This window comes from Pholis gunnellus (assembly GCF_910591455.1).
Source record: "Pholis gunnellus genome assembly, chromosome: 23".
Taxonomy (NCBI): Eukaryota; Metazoa; Chordata; class Actinopteri; order Perciformes; family Pholidae; genus Pholis; species Pholis gunnellus.
This window is the reverse complement of record NC_136550.1, coordinates 4,000,735-4,020,786: the sequence shown is the minus strand read 5'-3', so window position 1 is coordinate 4,020,786 and position 20,052 is coordinate 4,000,735. Positions and strand designations below refer to the sequence as shown.

The 20,052-nt window shown below is 43.0% G+C and overlaps 3 protein-coding genes across 3 annotated transcripts; all 3 read left to right on the top strand.

The window, feature by feature from the left end:
* Positions 1 to 903: 903 nt before the first annotated feature.
* On the top strand, positions 904 to 8,127 carry LOC306714751 (protein mono-ADP-ribosyltransferase PARP14-like). The gene is made up of 7 exons (XM_079184879.1): positions 904 to 1,181; positions 1,578 to 1,699; positions 2,603 to 4,618; positions 4,723 to 4,959; positions 5,053 to 5,277; positions 5,895 to 5,949; positions 6,392 to 8,127. The coding sequence occupies exons 1-7, from the start codon at positions 1,007 to 1,009 to the stop codon at positions 7,489 to 7,491; spliced, it is 3,930 nt and encodes a 1,309-aa protein (XP_079041005.1). The 5' UTR covers positions 904 to 1,006; the 3' UTR covers positions 7,492 to 8,127.
* A 583-nt stretch (positions 8,128 to 8,710) lies between these two features.
* On the top strand, positions 8,711 to 14,118 carry ltb4r2a (leukotriene B4 receptor 2a). Its single transcript, XM_079184898.1, has 5 exons — positions 8,711 to 8,866; positions 12,070 to 12,630; positions 13,004 to 13,204; positions 13,314 to 13,363; positions 13,810 to 14,118. Exons 2-5 carry the CDS (start codon positions 12,079 to 12,081, stop codon positions 14,111 to 14,113), a joined length of 1,107 nt encoding a protein of 368 aa, XP_079041024.1. The 5' UTR covers positions 8,711 to 8,866; positions 12,070 to 12,078; the 3' UTR covers positions 14,114 to 14,118.
* Positions 14,119 to 15,728: 1,610 nt separating this feature from the next.
* Positions 15,729 to 19,831, top strand: ltb4r (leukotriene B4 receptor). Its single transcript, XM_079184895.1, has 4 exons — positions 15,729 to 15,820; positions 16,555 to 17,090; positions 17,549 to 17,813; positions 18,693 to 19,831. The coding sequence occupies exons 2-4, from the start codon at positions 16,612 to 16,614 to the stop codon at positions 19,077 to 19,079; spliced, it is 1,131 nt and encodes a 376-aa protein (XP_079041021.1). The 5' UTR covers positions 15,729 to 15,820; positions 16,555 to 16,611; the 3' UTR covers positions 19,080 to 19,831.
* Positions 19,832 to 20,052: the final 221 nt, after the last annotated feature.

Below are 20,052 nucleotides of genomic sequence, written 5' to 3'. Positions count from 1 at the left end.
CACCCAGATGGATTTAGGACACTAAAGAGATGAATATCTTGAAGACAAAGATCTAGTTACTTGCCATGCGGCGTAGATAATATTTAATTCTCTGCCGGGCTGTGCCATAATTATTAGTTGACATATTGGAAGTTATTGTACTCTATTGTCCCCTAAGAGTTTAGAAGCTGCTGATAAATAGAAAGCAGCATGTGCATGTGGCCTCGGCATGCAGGCCCAAGCTGGTGAGACTGGTTCAGGTGACATACCTGAACCAGTGTTTGGTGTCAGCAAAGTGCACTGACGCTTGATTCACGGTGAAACAAAAGAGCTGATAGCTTCCCTCTGACAGGGCTTTGACTCTCTCCCCGCTTTCAAGAAATATATGCAACGTGTCTGTTAACATCGACGTTCTGTTCATGAAAGGACACGGTCCAATGGATTTTCATACTTTTGACAAACAAAAGGAATTATTTTTTTTCATTCACAGCTCCATAGAACACATAAAGCATAAATATTTCCTGATTTGGTGTAATAACAATGCTTTAGGGTCCAGTCTGTGCAAAGGGAAGGTGCCACTTCAATGTATAGGCCTATATATATATATATTTTTTTTTTTCAAAATACCCTATTTTATTATAATAAATATATGAATATTACTCGAACCCCACTGCTACAGCATTAATACAGTCAAAATAAAACGAAATTTAAAAAAAAGTTAATTTAGCAAATAGCCTATTCTCATGCAGTTATAGTAATTATTATTATTATTATACGCATGCATGGCTACAGCTGTGGAGTTTGTTGGACCAAACAAAAATCTTCACTGTTAGACGAGTTCATATAATGAGATACTGCACGGTACCGCCCTGCTGTAAGTCCCCATGAAGGCATTTAATGTGACTCATATCTGCTGTACAGTATCAACACTAGAGGCCACTTCTTCGTCTGGCAGGAACAGACGGGCGACATTTGTCAACACGGAACAGATGTTTGGCTTCAATCGGCTCTCCTCGGAGGTTAAACTATGGCTGATGTTTATCGGCACCCCGTTTTCTTTGAGTGTCCCGATCTCCTCGAGGAGCAGGTGAAGAAAATAGAAACGTATTTCCGTGTTCACCGCCGGTCGGGCGGAGGAGACTGCGGAGCTCTGAAGAGGGGAAACGACCGGATCTACAGCGTTGCGTTCATATACCAAAAAGGTACGTTAGGACACCGCTATTAATTATAAACTCATATTATATATGATAATACCGTCAACGTAAGGTAATAGCAATACTACGTTAAAATGTTGAACCGTTTTATTATTTGTGAGATTTGATCCAAAACAGAAATCCGGACTATCCATTTCTCGAGAAAATGAAACTTAAATCATTGTTGCCACGAATGCGGTTTGGTTGTCGTCAAACGTCTTGAATAGGCTGAAGACAAATATCTTGTATCTTAACTAGAGAAGTCTAAGCAACAAAGGTGTTGCCCTAAACACGTTCTCTATTTTCTAGCTATAAGTGACAGACAAAGAGAGTCCCAGCAAATATAAGGCCTATGTTGTTGTTGTGTATTCTTCTTTCAACTAAAGGTCACATTTCTATCTTTAGATCAGCAGGCGGTGCTGCAGAGATCTGAGCATGTTGTGGACGGTCTGGTGTTAACTGTCCGAGGCAGCCGGGAACCTCTCACCTCCTCTCCCAGCCAGGATTTTACTGCTCAGACTGCTCAGGTTGGAACAATTAAATGAGGTCAATAACCGCGAGAAATACACGAGATACAAGCGCGCGCGCGCGTGTGCAGAGCTCCTGTGTGTGCAACTCCGGCCTACAGCCGAGCACGCATATTGCTTTTGCGAGCGCTTTCATATCACTCACTTGTACCTTTTACTCCACTACCTCTCAGAGTTAACTATTGTACTTTTACTCCACTGCATTTCTATATATAGTACTTTTCACTCATCTACATTCCAGAGGTAGATATATCGTACTACAAACATACGAAAATCGTACAGAATATGATGCATTACTATAGATTAAACGAACCAACAGTAAAGGAGTTAAAACATGCAACATGAACATACATACGGCAATAATTTATATAAGATATCAGATATAATTGTAAAACACTGACAGGGAACATTTTTCTACCCGGGTACTTTTACTTTTAGTTCTTTAAGTACATTTTGCTGATAACAGACTTGACTAAGGTTTTGAAAGCAGGACTTTTGTCTTTTTTAGTGGAATATCAGTGTGGTATTAGTACTTTTACCGCAGTAAAGGATCTGAATACTTTTTTCATCCACTAGTTACTTGTCAGTGATTTCATTTTGGGAACTCACTTGGCAAACGGGTAATATACAAACAGTGGTTCTTAACCGTGGCTAATAATTCTATTTCAGAACACTATTAACACGCTTAGTATCTCACCAGCCTGTGCAGTCTTAAAAGTTAACTAAAGCTGAATTGTAGTTGAGTAAAAAGAACAATATTTGACCATTTACCGTTACTGTTTGTATGTAGTAATATAACACCAGAGGTTGTATACTGCATCTTAATCACTCTGCATATGAAGGGATTTTATCTAACAATCCATGCACACAACGGCAGTTAACTGATGTCTCCTTTGAACACAGAGCCCACAATGCATTCCTGCCTCAACACCTTCTCCAAGTGGTGAAGAATATGAACTACAACTTGATTCTCACCTCCTACGGTATCTAAAGGAGTGCCCCAAGGCTGTGAAAGAACTAGAGGAAGCACTCACCTCTGTGGCCTGCTCTGCCCAGCTGTACCCAGAGGAGGGGAGGGTTTTAGTTAGCCGGTTAGCTCAAGCTGGTGCTACAGTTAGAAATTGGAAAGCCGAGGTAGACAAAATCTCTGATGGCTACATGTGCCACTATGAGGTGGACCCTCACAAAAGTAAAGCTTTACTTGAGTCCTGCAGCTCTTGTGAGACCACAGATGAGGTGAAGGTGTACAGCGAGGATGGGATGGCCATTGTGGTTGGGGAGCGTTCTCAAGTGAAGGCCATGTTGATGGCTGTAGAGGACTCGCATGTTAAACGACGGTCAGGTTTCCTTGAGAAGCAAAAAAGCATTCGTCGACTGGGCGAGGCCAAGCTCCGCCTCCTCTGGAAGGAGATGGAGCCCAGTTTGCAACAAGATTTTCCAGAATTGACGGTCACGCAGGGAGCTGCAGGTCAGTTAGTTTTGGACGGTTCTGTGGAGGAGATTCTTAAGGCTGGAGATTGTATCACTGAGCAGGAGAATCGTGTGTTAGAAAGGACCGTTTCTGACATTAGCCCACATCTTTTGGCCTTCTTGAGAAAGGCATACGGCGGTGCAGGGGTGCTAGGGGACTTGTTAGGGGTTGGTGGCAAGGTGGAAATAGAGTTACGTGACACGGAGGTACATTTCTTATCTCTTTCCACTGATGATCTTAATGAAACTGTAAAGGCACTGCAAGGTGAGATCAAGGAAGTCAAGATTGATGTTCCTAACTGCTCCTCTGTGCCATCTGATCTTCGTGAAAAGCTGAAGTCCAAGACAAATGAGATGAACCAAGGGCAATACAGGGCTCAGGTCGTGTTCGGCCCAGACAGCACGGTGTGCCTACTGGGCCACACCAAAGAGGTCGAAGAGCTGAAGGAAGTTGTCATCCAGTTTTTGGATGAGTCAAGTGATGAAAGCATAGTTCATCTGCCTTTCACAGAGTTAGCACAAGAGTTGCCAGAATTGCTGCAGCTGCATGGTTTTGACTATTCAGGGGTTACCTTCCATCCTTTAACATCTTCCTCTGAGACCATGGTGGTGCTGAAAGGTCCACCTGCGAAAGTGAATGAGGTGAAATACTGGCTAGGACTTATTCTGGACTCACTTCTTGAGGATACAGTCACCACTGACCAGTTAGGGAAAGATGAATTCCTAAATGTTGCGTGTGATTTTGCGCCCTTAAGTTTGAGTGAAGTAAACACAACAGTTGCTAGCTACAGCCTTTGTGACGGGTTCCAGGTGCTGGTGTGTCATGGTGACATCACCAAACAGGAAGCTGATGCCCTGGTGAACGCTGCCAACGAAGATCTGGACCACAATGGTGGGGTCGCTGCTGCACTGAGTAAAGCGGGTGGCCCTCAGGTGCAGAAGGAGAGCAGAGATATAGTAAAGCAGATTGGAAAAGTTCCTACAGGTGATGTGGTAGTGACCACAGGGGGGAACTTAAACTGCAAGATACTGCTGCATGCTGTTGGGCCTGTAGGAGGGAAATCAGGTGGCAGAGAGAGGATCTTACTGGAAAAAACTGTCCAGTCTGCTCTAAATTTAGCAGAGACGATAGACTTAAGGTCTATAGCCCTGCCCTGTATCAGCTCAGGTGTGTTTGGTGTTCCCGTCGCTGTGTGCTCTGACGCTATTGTAACTGCTGTTAAGAAGTTTGGCAGTCAAGGAGGGCGAAGTCTGAGCAGAGTTATCCTGATTGATAACAGAGGAGAGGTGGTGAGGGCCATGCAGGAAGCATGTGACCGGCTTCTCCAAGGGATAAGTAGCGGAAACGCTGCAACAAGTGATCCGGGCTTCCAAAGAGGAGCCACTGGTGGAGCTCCTGAAGATGGTGTCCATGTGGACATCATTCAGGGAACCTTGGAGACCCAGCAGGTGAGAAATGTATTAAACTTGCTCATTGGAGGGTAAGAAAAACACATTTTTAGTTTACATGAATTGGTGTTCAACACCCACCACATCTCCTGCTCTCCTCCTAGGTGGGTGCCCTGGTTTCACCCATGGTTGGCGATGAACCTCTCTCCACCCGACTTGGAAACACTTTGTATGAAACTGTTGGATCCCAGCTGACTGCAAGCTTTAGAAAGGAAGCGGGAGAAGGAACTATGCCTGGTGACGCAGTCCTGGTGGAGGGCTTTTCCGCACTTCCATCTAATGCAGTGTTCTTCCTCCACCTCGTTCCCTGGGATGAAGACCCAGACGGAGCTGCAGTTCAGGTGCGATAGTGGAGTGTTTTCTGTTCTCTGCACCTTAATACAGTGTTTGTTTTTGTCTAGCCTTAAAAATAATTGAATTCTGACATTATCCAGGTTCTGAAACTGGCCGTCAGCAACATCCTAACTACCTGTGAGAACAGAGGGTTTGGATCAGTTGCTCTCCCTGTACTCGGTGCTGGGAGTGCCCTGCGGTTTCCTGTGAGCGTGGTTGCCAGGGTTCTACTGGAGGAACTTCATGCGTTTGAACAGAACCGAGCCAGCAGAACAGCGCTCCTGGTCCGCGTCGTCATCCACCCCACTGACGAACAGTCCAGCGAGGTAATGGAAATGCACTGTGCCATAAACACGGACTATTCACGATGAAACTCAAGTGTTGAAGTTGCGTGAAATATCGTAAGCGGTAGAAAAGTTTGATTTATTTTTTTGTTCAAACAGATCTGCAGGCTTCAGCTGTTAAAACAACATGGCGAATGATATTGTGTGCATTTAATCTTCTGTCTTTAACACTATTTTATAAATTACACATTTATTTATACAAAATGATAAATCTCCATAAACAGATATCGGCATATGAATGCAATGATTTAGCTTTTTATTAGCTTTTTATTTGCTTTTTATTATTTATTAGCTAAGAACATGGCTACTAGATGTCATCTCATGTCTGAAGTTGCTAATTGTAAACACTGACCAGCGAACAGAAGACAAAATATTGTCCGTTTCCCCGAGCGGCTAAATCGTCTTCAGACCAATAGCCAATGCGTTCCAATATTGCAAGATGATTAAACATAAATCTTACAGTTGATCGTTCTAATAATAAACCAGTACAAACAGTTGTATTTTAAAAGCTTTGAGTTATGAACGTCAGCTAACATTTTAACAAACATCTTATGAGTACATACTTGAATCGGTATTAAACCCTCTCCTTGTCTCTGCAGGCCTTCAGGTATGTCCAGGAAGCTTTCCAAGCCAAAATATTCCAACCAGACCAAGGTGGGCATAGATATTATATAACAGCAAAGTATCAGAATTCAGTCCTGTGGCACCTGTTTTCCTGTTTTTCTTTGATGGTAACTTAACTAAGCATTAGTGTAAGGAAAGCATCAGTGGAGAAGTGCATTCATTACTTATTTTACACTTTGATTTGCAGGAAAGTGTATATTGTCAGCGTCAAAATGAATTTGGTGCATGGGCGAATAAGAGAAGATTTCTCCGCTAGAATATGTTACACAACTTTTTTGGAATATTTTTATTTATTATTATTTATTTTATTTTCAACCAAATTATCTGCTGGAACTTCTCCCTGTGGACCTAACAGCATTATTGTCTTCATTTGGCAGATATTAGTAGGCATCCTTAAGTCTAATCTTAAAGCTAAAGCATTCCTTTAAATGCAGGAGACGGGGTACTAAACAGAGTCATTATTCTCTTCTAGTGTCAACTACGAGGAGGATCGTCCTGCTGGGAAAAACTGGATCTGGGAAAAGCAACCTAGCCAACACCATATTTGGAGAGAAATTGTTCAAAACAGACCATACTCCCAACTCTGGAACAAGTGAATGTCAAGCTGAAACCAAATCTGTCAATGGAAGAAGCATCACTTTGATCGACACTCCTGGTTTCTTTGATACAGGCAGGTCTGAGGAGAAGATGAAGGCTGAGATAGTGAGCTGCATCACAGAGTGCGCTCCTGGGCCTCATGCTTTTCTCATTGTGCTGAAAGTGGAGAAATTCTCAGAGCACGAGCAGGCTGTCGCCACTAAAATATGCCAATATTTCTCTGAAGATGTTTTGAAATATGCTGTGATCGTCTTCACACATGGCGACGACCTCCCTAAAGGGGTGAAAATTGAGGAGTTTGTCAGTCAGAATAAGAATCTGAGCGATCTGGTGAAGAAGTGTGGCGGCCGGTGCCACGTCGTTGATAATAAACACTGGAAGAACAACCTGCAGAATAGCTACAGAAGCAACCCGGTGCAGGTGGAGGACCTGCTCAACACAATAGACAAGATGGTGATGGAAAACAACGGAGGCCACTACACCAACGAGGTGTTTGAAGAAGTGGAGAAAGAAATACAGATAGAGGAAGAGTACATAAAACAAAACATGTCCTCGGGAAGCATGCCACAGGAAGAGATCAGAAAACAGGCAAAAACCAGAGTGTCTGACAGGCTCTTGATCCAACTGGCAGGCACAGCAACAGGAGTGGTGTTAGGAGCTTTTTGTGGCTTGGCAGCGATGGTTGGAGTAGTCGTCACGGCTCTGCATAACTGTGCAGGGTTGATGAAACTTGTGAGAAGGGCTCCAGCAACAGTGGCGGCAGCAGCGGCAGCAGCAGGAGGAGGAGAAGCAGCAGGCCTGGCAGTCACTGGAGTGGCGTTGGGCGTGACCGCCGCAGGCGTGGCTGCAATAGGAGGAATAGCAGGAGGTATTATTGGATACAAGACAGCTGAGGAAGCAGAAACACCATGGGAGGCAGTAGAAATGGTAACAAATGCTGTCATAAACAAAGGGAAAGCTGCTTTAAAGTTGTAATGATTACATTCCATTCATCTGGAGTCGTGTACAAGAACTGAGTTTTCTGGCCACAACGTTCACTCTGCTTTTGTCTCAACCAACTCCAGGCGGGGAGGGAGGTATCTGTCTTCTCTAGCTGCTGATGGCTCCGTAAAGAGCCGGGAGGGGGGGAACTCCAGGGTCACATGATATTTCTTTGTGGGTTTGACTCTACGAGCGGACAATTAATCCCTTGTTGGTACAACAAAAATGTATTAATGCAGCTTTCACTGAAGGGAACAAATGTTTGGGGCTGTGAACCGCAGCATAATCGAAACAAGTTAAAGCAGTGATTCTGAAAAAGGTGGAGGGAAATGTTCATTTTAATGAGTCAAAACTCTGTAATTACTCTGTGAATTATCTAAAAATCCTTCTAATATAGGAACAGTGGGCTCATGTCATCTTTATATATTGGTAATGTGTGGAATACATGAGTATATAAATGATGAAAGCAATTGACGATGTTTAATTATCTGACAGTGGTGGTTTGAATGTGGACTCTCTTCATAACTTTTACATGTTAAGATTATAAATAACTATATTCCACTGACCTGTTTTTCTATATTATGCCATTATTTGTTAGAAATCTGTCTTTCAACAATAAAAGCACTGATTGCGAACACGTTTTCTTATTTGTCCATTTTTTTATTACAATGTGAGTGAAAGTCTGTGTAGTTTACCCTGCACCTACAAGCTCTGGTCAACAGGGAGCTCCCTACAGCAAGACATGCTTCGTTTAGTCTGTCCCGTCCTGCAAAGACGAGGTTTTTAAACCTGTTGTGATCAAAGAAAAAAGAAATGGGATGTGTCATTCAAAAAATTCTTTATTGTCAGGTGAAAGTGTAGAACTACAAAAAAAAAAAGACCAATCGATAGGATAAGAACAAACTAAGACAAACAATAAATATGGTGGTAATATCTGGGTGCCCATATACTTTTGGCCATGTTGGGTAGTTTCCAAAATATGAATGACCGCTTTGATACCATCGGGGTGAATAGAACTGTGTTTTGTGGTGAGATACCGTGAGGGAGAAATGGACTAACCCTTTAAGGCGACGCTACACAGGTTGAATTCCTGTGAAGCTGTTGACAGACTGCCAGTGCAGAGACAGGCCAGGTAATGGGGACACACCTTCCCCTCGCACTACGCTACGTGTTGCAGCAAGCATGACAAATCAATCACAGAGAGAGAGAGAAACAGAGAAAAGGAGAGGTTGGAGGGAAACTCGTGGAGAGGACAGGTTCAAAAGAAAAGGAAGAAAACTCAACATTAACACCAGTCAGACTTCTTCCCCAGACGTCGGTGTCGTCGGTGTCGGTGTCGTCTGTTGGGATTTACAGTCGATGACTTGAGGTGAGTTTGTCTTCCTGCCTGTCATTCATGAGTCTGTGTTGGTTTCTGTCAAGCAACAACACTGCGGTTACAACTGCCAACAAATCCATGCCAACAACTGTAATTAATGCTACTGTTGGAGGAGAAATTAGGAACTTCTGGTTTTACAGGAGTTTTTGTTCCGCAGATTGTTGCTGTGTTTTTGTGACATTATCAGGTTCAGCTGGCAGTTGTGATTTGATTTAATATATGAACAATCTATGTATGTTTTCTTAGTAGGCAAAACAGGTGAGTTTTAGAAAGCATGTGCATGAGTCACACAATACACACAAACGCACCTTTTGAGTCAGTCGGGCTTTATAGTCTGTGATGTGGTCACCGCAGGGAGCTCTGTTTGTACACATGATAATTAAAAAGCAAAGAGCTCAAACTTTGAATGTCTGTATTGTAAGAAAACAAAAGGAATGAACGGGGAACGGCAACAGAAAGACTCAACATGACAGTGACACTAAATAGTTGGTTATAGCTGGTTTCTCATTTTGGGGCCATTGCGCAATATGACGCAGTTTCACCGGCTGCTGCTGCTGCTTTGATGCCACTGTCAGTGTGGTTTGACCGGCTTTCTGTAAACACTGTCATGTGGTTTCGTCTGTTTGTCTCTCTCTTCCTCTGAAAGTTGGAGAAAATGATTTTATCGAAGGGTATTTCATTTGAATTAGTCCAAGTGCATCTGCGTTAGAAGAAGAACACTATTAATGAATACCTGTTCATAACCAGCATAGAAATCCTATGTATTTTAAGACAAATTCAACTTTTACTTATGATTTCCTGGCAATGTCCATGTATATTTTTTATATATATATGTATACTTTCTGTAAAACTTGGCCACATATAATCTTCAGCTCACCACAGTTATTACTGTTGGACAGAGGAGTTGAGGCAATTGTATTATTATTATCATGATTGCTTTTTTTATTTTTGGATACAGCACTTTATTATTTGCTAATTTAACTATTAAGTGAATTTCACGATCAAATTTCAATGTATTTTATTTTTCTCTAAAGCTTATATGTGGCCTATTTATTAATAGAACTTTAATTCTGTGTTGATTTTGGCGGTCCCTGTGGATTAAAGTAGGAGTGTTTCTGAGCACCGGAGTCCCTTTAGAAAACCTCTCACTTTATTGCAACATGGGTCTCACAGTCTGCTCCTCTAAGTCCTGTTTCTGGTTCTCCCGTGCCTCCCTTTCCCCCTCAAATGAGCCCAGTAATATAGCATGAGCTTCCAGCAGCGAGGTGTCTGTGTTGGCTTTTTCAGTGGGGACCGGTGGAGCTCTCTCCTGGAGTCTGAGCCCATGAACCAGCATGACCTCATCTGTTCTCATGCTGAATCAAACCCGATGGCATCAATGACAAGCATTACCAATAACACTTATTTATGGATGCTGATGGTCTTGTTTACTTATGCAGGTCTTACAATAGAGGCTTCAGTATTAACTTGCGACTGTTTCATAACCAGTTACAAGTTTCTCACAGTAACTTTTACTTTAAATGGTTTGTTGTAAAACCAAAAAGAAAACCCTCAAAACACACCAGTCTAAGTGCTAATTATGTAAAAGTATTAATAATGACCTTTCTTTTTTCATTTGGAAATGTTTTTATTAATTCTAAAGAAAGAAGAGACCTAAGGTCCCACCCCTAAACATGTGATCCACATGTGGGCTATAGGGGCAGTATCAAAACTCAACAAATCGTCTAGTTTTCAGGACGCAATCATTCCATTTGTATCTGTGAATCACTTGGCGTGCACTCACTTACCGCCACAGCCAACTACACACTGATTTACTCTGTAATAATCCATAATCACTGCACAAGTTGAAAAGAAATATCAAACAAGTATGCTCAGCAGATGTGGGTGTGAATAATTGAATGTGTGCACACACCGACACTGCATAGTTTGAGTGTCAGCCTAAAGGGTGTGCTCTTAAACTAATAGTCAACTCAAGATATGTCCAACAAGTGACGACATGTCATCTGAAACCCTTTTTCCAGTATCAAGAAAAGGCTTTAGTCCATATATAGGTTTCCTGGCAGGAGCCTATAAGATCAATACAATTTATCTGTTGCACAAACTGTACAATGTATGTGTAGTGATTGACTGCTGAGAGCTAACTCAGATTTCTGAGCTAATTAGTCCTCTTATTAAAGATTTTTATTGGCTTCCAGTTATTCATACATATTTTAAAGTGCTGCTAGTTTATGAATCTCTTAAAGAATAAGACTTCGGATATTTGTATTGCTGTTATTGTTATTAACAAATCCTCTAAAAAGACCACAAGCGACATGTAAATCTGTTGCACTCACCCAAAAAGCCCACTTCAATCTACTACAGTGATGGCTGTTTACTCAGACAGCTGGGCATTGTAGTTTTTAGGAAACTTCACTCAAACAGGAGTAAAAAGTTTGTTGGGGACTAGTTGGGGACTATTTTCAGCCGTGGATGGTTCCACATTTTGCAACTGTGTGGCTCAGTGACGTGTTTTTAATCGTTTTTGGACAAAAATGTAGCTCTATGGCCCAGATGAATAAGATACCTCGGATACCCAGACAATACTTGTTAATAGGAGCGGTTCATTGCTGTTTTTAGTGTTTTCATGGGATTTCACGGGTCAGCATGTACCTGTATTAGAAACAAACATGATGAAGTTGCATTAACGGTTGTTATTATGCTCCGCATTATGCTCCGCTCGTGTCTGGTCTCGTTGTTCAGGAATTAAGAAGCACTGTTAAAACCTGTTACACTTGCGCCACACTCCCACACTTTTCTTCAGAAACACATATTTGTCTCGTCAAATTGAGGGCCTGTGCCAGAAAAAACATGGTGCAGAATTCAGAAGTAAGACTTTTTATTAGTCACAAAATATGACTAATCAAATTTATTGAAGCACCTTTTGTAATCTGGCATGTTAGTGCAGGGAACGACACGCGGTGCTTGTTTGGTAAATTGCCCTGCAAACACTGTCACATAGTGATTGTTCTTTTTTTTAAAAGCACCCTTTTGTGGTTTGCTTTGTTAGCATAAATATTGTCTGTTAAGGGAGAAAAAAACAAGAGTAAAAACAATCTCTAATATTGTTATAATTTCTGTATTTTCACTTAAAAGGTCAAAATAAATGTTGTGAGGTAAACCTTAAAAAATATTTACTAATATTCCCTCTTTGGCAGGTAACAACAATGGACCCGTCTCCCTCCCAGATGGACTCCACCACTAAAACATATGTAAATATGAGCAACACTGTGAATACCAACGCTGGCACCACTGTGGGCGCTGTCATCCTGAGCCTTGTCTTTCTCTTGGGCTTCCCTGGCAACCTCTTCATCATCTGGAGCGTTCTGGCACGTGCCCGACGGCATTCGGTCACCACCCTCCTCATCCTCAACCTGGCTATCGCTGACGGCTCTCTGATGGGCCTCACCCCGTTCTTTGTCGTCTTCCTGGTTATGAAGCAGTGGGTGTTTGGGAGGGCGATGTGCAAGGTCCTCTTCTACCTTTGTTTGGTCAACATGTACGCGTCCATCCAGCTCATCATGCTCATGAGCATCTACAGGCTGGTGGCAGTGCTGTGGCCGCAGCGGGTCGGCATCATCACCGGCCGCAAGACCGTGTTGCGTGTGCTGGCGGTGCTGTGGGTGCTGGTGATGGTCGCCTCCGTTCCTGCTATGATCTTCAGAGATGTGAAGAACGGGACTACCGTGTGTGAACCGGTCCATGATAAACCCAGGGATGTAAGTGAACGAAAACATGCCTGTGTACACAAAACCAACAGATTGTATTTCACGACATGCCATGAAATTGAGCTAAGATATGAACCTGTTACCTGTTATCTCTGACTCTACCTGAGTTCAATACAACTGACTCTACATGCAACGGAGAAAAGCATCCAAACACTTGTAACTGAAGCAAACAAAAAAATGTAATAAACTCCCTAAATCAACTTATCTTGTCTCTTAAAGCAGAGAATTGAGCTTTGCAATATTAAAAGATTTCGATCCCATTGGCATCTCTGGATGTTTAGCTGGTAGCCAGCATGCAATTTAATGTAATGCAAAATGTTCGAATATTACATTTTATTTTCCTCATCTCATCTTCCATGCACAGGTGGTCCTCCAGTACATGCTGGAGCTTGTGTTCGGGTTTTTGATTCCATACGTGGTCATTGTAGTCAGCTACATCTGCATCCTACGGCGGCTCCGACAGACCAAGTTCCGCCGTCGCATTCGCAGCGAGAAGCTCATCCTGGCCATCGTGTTGACCTTCTGCCTGTTTTGGTTGCCCTACCACATCATCAACATGGTGCAAGTATGTCATTCATCCTTCTTCAGTCTGTAAATGTATTCAACGTGTGTCCAGGTTTAATAGCATCACTTTTTCACAGTTATTAACTGATCATTCTTTTCATTGTCCTCAGGTTACGTGGGCTCTATATCCAGGTGATCAAGATGATCCAGTAAAAATAATGTAAGTGATGACACAACAACTTGCGTGCCTCTTATTTAATAAAGCTAACCAACTATCTGTGTTATCATGCGTTACATGGTGCACAGCTGGGAGTTGTTTCAGACTCAAATTGAGCCATTTGATGCATCGCTTGCAATGCAATATTTTGGAACATTTGTATTTCTTTTTGAGCGTTACACGTGTAGATTGACACCACTCTTGGGTGTGTGTGCGTTACGTTTGCAGCAAGAGCCCGGAGGCGATTAGCTTAGCTTAGCATACTGCGAGCAGGTGGGAACCACTAGCTTGGCCTACTTATAATAGAATATTTGTACCCTGTGGCATTGCTACTTTTACAAGTAAGTGGTACATTATGCATATGGTCTATGACCCTTTTATTTACATTCTGATGAAAATCAAAGTAATTTGTCTCTAGTTAAATGCTCTCCTCCCTTCTCCACCCGCAGACTGAAAGCAATATGGAAACAGAGCCGACCTGTCACCTCGTCCATAGCCTTCATGAGCAGCTGCGCCAACCCAGTGCTCTACTTCTTCGCAGGAAAGTCGTACATCCGGCGAGAAGGGCTGGCGTTCATGGCCCGCTTGTTCGAGGGCACAGGGCTGGACTCGGCCACCAGGAAGAGCCGACAGCACAGCCAGAACAGCCGCGACAAAGACAAAGACGCAGATGCCGTCATGCTAAAGGACAAAGATCGAGACTCTGTTGCCAACTCGAACTCTAATACCAAACCAGTGAAGAACGGTAAGTAGAGGACACAAGATTCTGCAGGCTTGAAGCTGGTGTTGTTCCCCCAGTTGGGTAAAAGTAAGCCACTGAGGCCTTTATATCGCCGTCCAGTCGCAAAAACGTCACCTGGGTTCAACGTGCATGGCTGGTTCCCGCCAATCAAGAAAACGTAAATCCTTCTTCCGAATGAGACAAACTTTGAAAGGGATGTCACTGGACATACTGATCCTGGAACAGCTGGCAGCCTGATGCATCCTAAATTGGCATTATTAATTTGACTTGGTGTTTATATGATGAGATGTGAGCCCTGCTCCGCTCTGAACTATTTCATACGGAAGAACTGTGGAGTATTATCCAGGACACAAGGTGGTGCCTTATGAATCTTTTTTTGCAAGATTTTTCTCTGCCATTTTGTAAATGCAATGTTTTATTTGTCAAATTGCCCGACTAAAGCACCGAAATGAAAAGTGAAAATTGCTATACCTCAGTGACGAGCACGAGTTGAGAGCTCGGGTTCGACAGAGGCACTTGACTTTGTTTTTTTATAATATTCATATGTTTGCTTTGCGTGCTTCCCTCTTACATCTGTTGGTCTGCTTTAAAAGCTGCATGAATCAAGTTCTTGGCCACACGAGGGCAGCGGATCAAGCTGTAAAAACAATTACGCCATACCATGGCCGTATAAATACGGTGAACGTGTTGGTAACAAACACAGAGCATTATTTGCATTCATTTGGACCTGATGTGTGTAAGTCCAATATTCACTCTCCTTTCAGCTCTGTTTTCATCATGTCTGCCGTCTGATGCTGGGCAGTGCACAGTGGGTTTATGCCTCGTTTGGCTGGAACGATGAGAACAGTGGGAGTGAATCAAAACAGTAAAGTTACAAGCTGTAAAATCAAAAAGATGAGCTGAAAGAATATGATGATGATGATTCTCTGTGGGTTTGTCACGATGAGGGACTCCTTGCACAACACGCACAGTCATTTGATTTATCGTCGATTCGACAATATTGATTAGTACAGCTTTGAAGAGAAGATCCTAAACTGGAATGTTTTGATATCTTACTGTGAGCATGCTCAGTAAAAAATGAAATACGGAAATATACAAAATGAAGTGAGGCTTCTTTTTTTTTTCTCAGACTCTGAGACACGTTCCAACTTTGTTATGCAATTCTTGTCATGTGGAAAGAGGAATACGTTGCAAATCTGGAGTCTGGTGCAAGCGGGCAGACAGACAACAGAGATAAGACTCAACACTCGTGTATCAACAAGATCCTGACAGTTTACAGGAATATCCCCCCACCTTGATTATTCATACGATCTCCTGTGCTCTTCCCAAAAATGATACCATCACTTTCAAAACACTGTGTGGCTCTCTATCATATCCACAATGTTCTCTTCCTAAATGTCTGTGCCAATAAGCTGTATTTTGGTGCAGTGGCAACATTTTTTTTCCATAAAATATCATGTATTTAGTGCACTGATCTGCAATAATAAAATGAAATGTGTAGGAGGAACAACGGCGACGTCGCAACCAAGTGGCTTCCTGTAGTCACTGGGCTTCCCCTAACATGAACCCTCTTACTCAAGACATGTACTTTTTGCTGTATTAATCTCCACACCCAGTCCTCAAAGCAAAGAGGGAAGCCCGGGAGTCGACAGTAGACACTGGTAACCTTTTTGGAGTGGAGTTACTGTCGCCTTAGAAAAAGAGATCAGCAGTTGAAGGTCAGTATGTCAATTTAATTTATTAAAACATTCTAAAAGCAAAACTTGTATGATTTCCCAAGTTTCATCTGGAGATCACAGAGTTTGACAAAAACATTTACATTTGGATTCCTGAATTTTTATAAAATGTAAAAATGAAAAACTATTACTTATATTTCTTTTTGTAACGTGTGTTTAGAGAATAGACGAGATTGATAAAGGTGTTTAAAAAGTGTGCGGTGCTCTTCAGTCTTTTCCACTTCTTAGTCATTGTGTGAAACAGAACTATTACATAGGTTTTAATAACTGAGCAGATTTATTCAACATATATTGTGCTCCTTCATGAGATCAAAGCATTCTCCGGTTTATTTGGACAGCCAGAGAACATGTAACGAGGTGCTGGCTGGTTTTAAGAAACACGGGATGTTTTTAATTTGAGCATTTCAGCAAATTCTGATGAATCCTTAAGAAATAAAGAAAGAAAATTCATCTGCTTTCCCCTTTTTTGACTTCTTGTAGATAAAAATGGCTCCACACTTAATAAAACCCTAATATCTGTGAAGAGGCAGCTCATGGACTTTTACCTCTCTTATGATGATTACCGCTTTCCACCCACATTCCAGAAACATCTTGTTTTGAGATAACACAGATGAGAAAATGTATTGTGCAATATTTCGCAGCATTGACACACATTCACACCTCAAACACCTTAATTTAACATATCCTGTTTCCTGCCTCTTTTATCCGTTGAATAGCTGTGTCAGTTTCACAGTTGTCGAAGCCAAACTCAGATTTCTTCAGAGGCTTTCCTGATGGCATCCAATATCACCACCTCCGCCCAGACGGCCTCCCCTCCTCTGTCCGTCAGCGCCCAGGTCGGCATCGCCATCCTGACCCTGGCGTTTGTGCTGGGCTTCCCCGGGAACCTGTTTGTGGTGTGGTCGGTGTTCTGCCGGGTGAAGAAGCGCTCTGTGACCTGCTTGTTGGTGCTGAATCTGGCTCTGGCGGACGCCTCCGTGCTGCTCAGCGCCCCCCTCTTCCTGCGCTACCTGGCCGGAGGCCGCGGCTGGGAGTTTGGCTCGGCAGCGTGCAAGCTGGTGCATTACCTGTCAAGTGTGAACATGTACGTGTCCATCTACCTCATCTGCCTGATGAGCATGGACCGCTGGCTGGCCGTGACGAAGCCCTTCCTGTCGCAGAGAATGAGAACCAAGCGCTCCCTGCTGGTTCTGCTGCTGGTGGTCTGGGTGCTGGCGTTCGTCCTGTCACTGCCGATGCCTTTCTACCGCAGGTGAGGCGAAAAAGTCCTTTCTGGGTCTGCTATGTTGAGGTTTTCATGGCTGCTGCAAAGGAGAGGGGAACTGAAGTCAAGTAAAGTGAATTGATATCTGTCAAAAGAAAACTTGAGAGCTAGAAAACTAATGTTTTTTCTTGTTGGTCTCACGTATCTCTCACTGTGTGCGCTTATATCTTGATTGGTTTTAAGGCTGCTTCATAGTTTTGTCACTAACAAACTTCCACACACAGCTGAAAATTGATTATTAGACTAATTTGGAAGCTTCGTCTCTCAATTGTCATGGATTTTAGTAAATGCTCAGAAAAATACTGACATCTCTGCTATAAGTTGGGGCTAACAAACTCACTAATAATCACATTTTGTCACAGATCTGACTGAACACATGTCTGTAGCCAGTACATCTACTCTCACATTCACTTTCTATTTGTGTGTTTCTTCCTCCTCTGCTGAAGTAATCTGAGAATTCCAAACAACTTCACGTATTGTATACCGTACCACTGGGGCAGCGTGGGCCACAAGGTCTTCCAGTACCTCTTTGAGACCATCATGGGCTGCCTGGTGCCTTTCTCCCTCATCAACACCTGCTACTCCTCCGTCGTCTGCCGTCTGCAAAGCGCCAAGTTCCAGCGCAGAGGGCAAGGCAGCCGCCTCATCCTGCTGATCATCTGTGCCTTCGCAGTATTCTGGCTGCCCTATCACATCGTCAACATCATAGAGGTGATCGTGTTCGGCGTTTTGTTGATGGACGTTTGACCTACTAGGGCTAAAAAGAAAGGATTGATTAGATGCCAAACATGTGCAACTATTTAGATGATGTGGTGTTTTTTAGGTAAAATGCTACAATAACAGGACGTTAAAACAGTAAAGGTAGCGAAATGATTTCAGCATTAACGGCTCTGTTTTGCATGTTAACCCTGAACGGTTAACGCAGGTAAATTCACAGACACATTGCTGCCTTTAAAACTACCAAAAACCCTATTAAAATGTCCATTTTGGACAGTGTGACTATCAATTATCACCATCAGTCAACCAAACTGGTGATATTTTCCATTTAATATTTTCCATAATTTCAGTGGTGCTTACTTGATGTATTAATAATGATATTTATTTTAGTCAAAAAGAGTGACTTTTCACTCAACTGCAGAGGGAACAACGACCTTTATTCAAACCCTCTGAATTCCCCTGATTTTCCGGTTTTATGAATACCATATTTTAAGACTCTGCTCACTGTTGACGGTGTCTGTTGTGAATGCAAAATCGACAAACACATGCTGTTCTCATTCACTGTCAATTGGTTCTACTTTGCTGTAAATGTCCTCAAGCGACTCAAAGGGCACATTGTCCTCCTTCCGTGTAGCTTTTGGTGTGAAACATGCTGCAGGAAATGCTTTTGTGCACAGTAGGTGGGTAAGTGACTGTGAGCGAGAACAGCACTCCTTCTTAGAGAGAAAACGACATGGCTCTGTACGTCTCCGAACAAGTGATTTCACCAGCCTCAAAGTTTTTGACCAGGCCTGTTTTTTTTGGGGGTCTTTATCTCTTTGAACTAGCTTTGCTGTTTCCTCCCTTCTTCTAACCCCCCTCTCCATCCTCCAGGTGGTGGGTCTGTTGCAGGACAGCAAGTCGGTGATCGCTGCGGCCCGTGCCGCCCGTCCCAACGTCACGGCCTTTGCGTACTTCAGCAGCGCTGTCAACCCCATTCTCTACGTGTTCGCCGGCAGCTCCCACATCCGCAAGGCCGGCCTCAGCTTCATGGGCAAGCTCTTCGAGGCCACCAACTCGGAGAGCCGGAGCACGTCCATCTTCACCCGCAGCAGCCGCAGCGCCTCCACAGCGGACGAGAGCTCCGTCCTGAACACGTTGTCGACCAAACTGGGGAGGCCATTCAAAAGCAAGAGCAAGAACCCGAGCAGCAGTGTGGCGGGCAAAGAGGTCGACGAGCCGGAACTCAAGACTCTGACCGGTGTTCAGCAGAAAGAGTAGCGCTTAAGCTCCAAACCCAAGCTGTCTTCCCCGGACTACTTTTCTTAATTAAATGATTAGACACAGACTCATGGTCCCCGGAGGATGAATCATAGTGACTTTACCACCAGAGGGTCAAAGTTTTCACTTATCCAATGAAATATTTTTAAAAAAACATCTACACCGCATTCATGTTCCCCAGAGGATGAATCCCAAAGGCTTCGGTGATCCAGACTTTTGCCGGAGCGCCACCATGAGGCTGCATTTGTGGTTTTTGAGTGAAATGCCTCGGCAACTATCGGATTGATTGGCGTGAAATTTGGTACACACATTGATGTTCTTAACCAAATTACCTGCAGTACGTTTAGCGACGTTCCCATCAGCCTCAGCTGTACTTTGTGTCTAGTGGTAATTATCGAGCATGCTAACACGCTAAAGTAAGATGGTGCATTTAGCTCAAAGCACCACTATTCCTAAGTATGTAGCCTCACAGAGCCAGCATGCCAATGTAGAAGAAAGGACTGTTCACAAGTAAAACCGTCACCCAGAAAACATTCTTACTCGTGTTTGCTTGTTTTTCTATTCAAAGCAGTGTAGCAATCATTTGTTTGTATATTTTATGTCTCCTTTGCATTAAAAAGCATGCTAATTAATTACATAATGACAACCTATATTTGGATATGTAAATTATCAAATAGATTCTAGACGTGTTTTTACATTTCAAAAACAAAAGACAACATTTGTTAACTTAATAAAGCTTTCTAAATATTGAATTTCTGCTGCAGTGTATTTTGCACGAGAGGTCGAAACGAGTACATGATGTACACGGCTTGCAAAACGAACTGTCCTTTTCACTTACGCAATGTTCATCCACATGAACAGATCATTGCAAATCAAACATTTCACCAACACATCCTTCCCTTCGCTCTCACCTGCATCATCGCTGACCACAATTTCACAACCCCTGACTTTAAACGGCCAAGTTGCTTTCAGC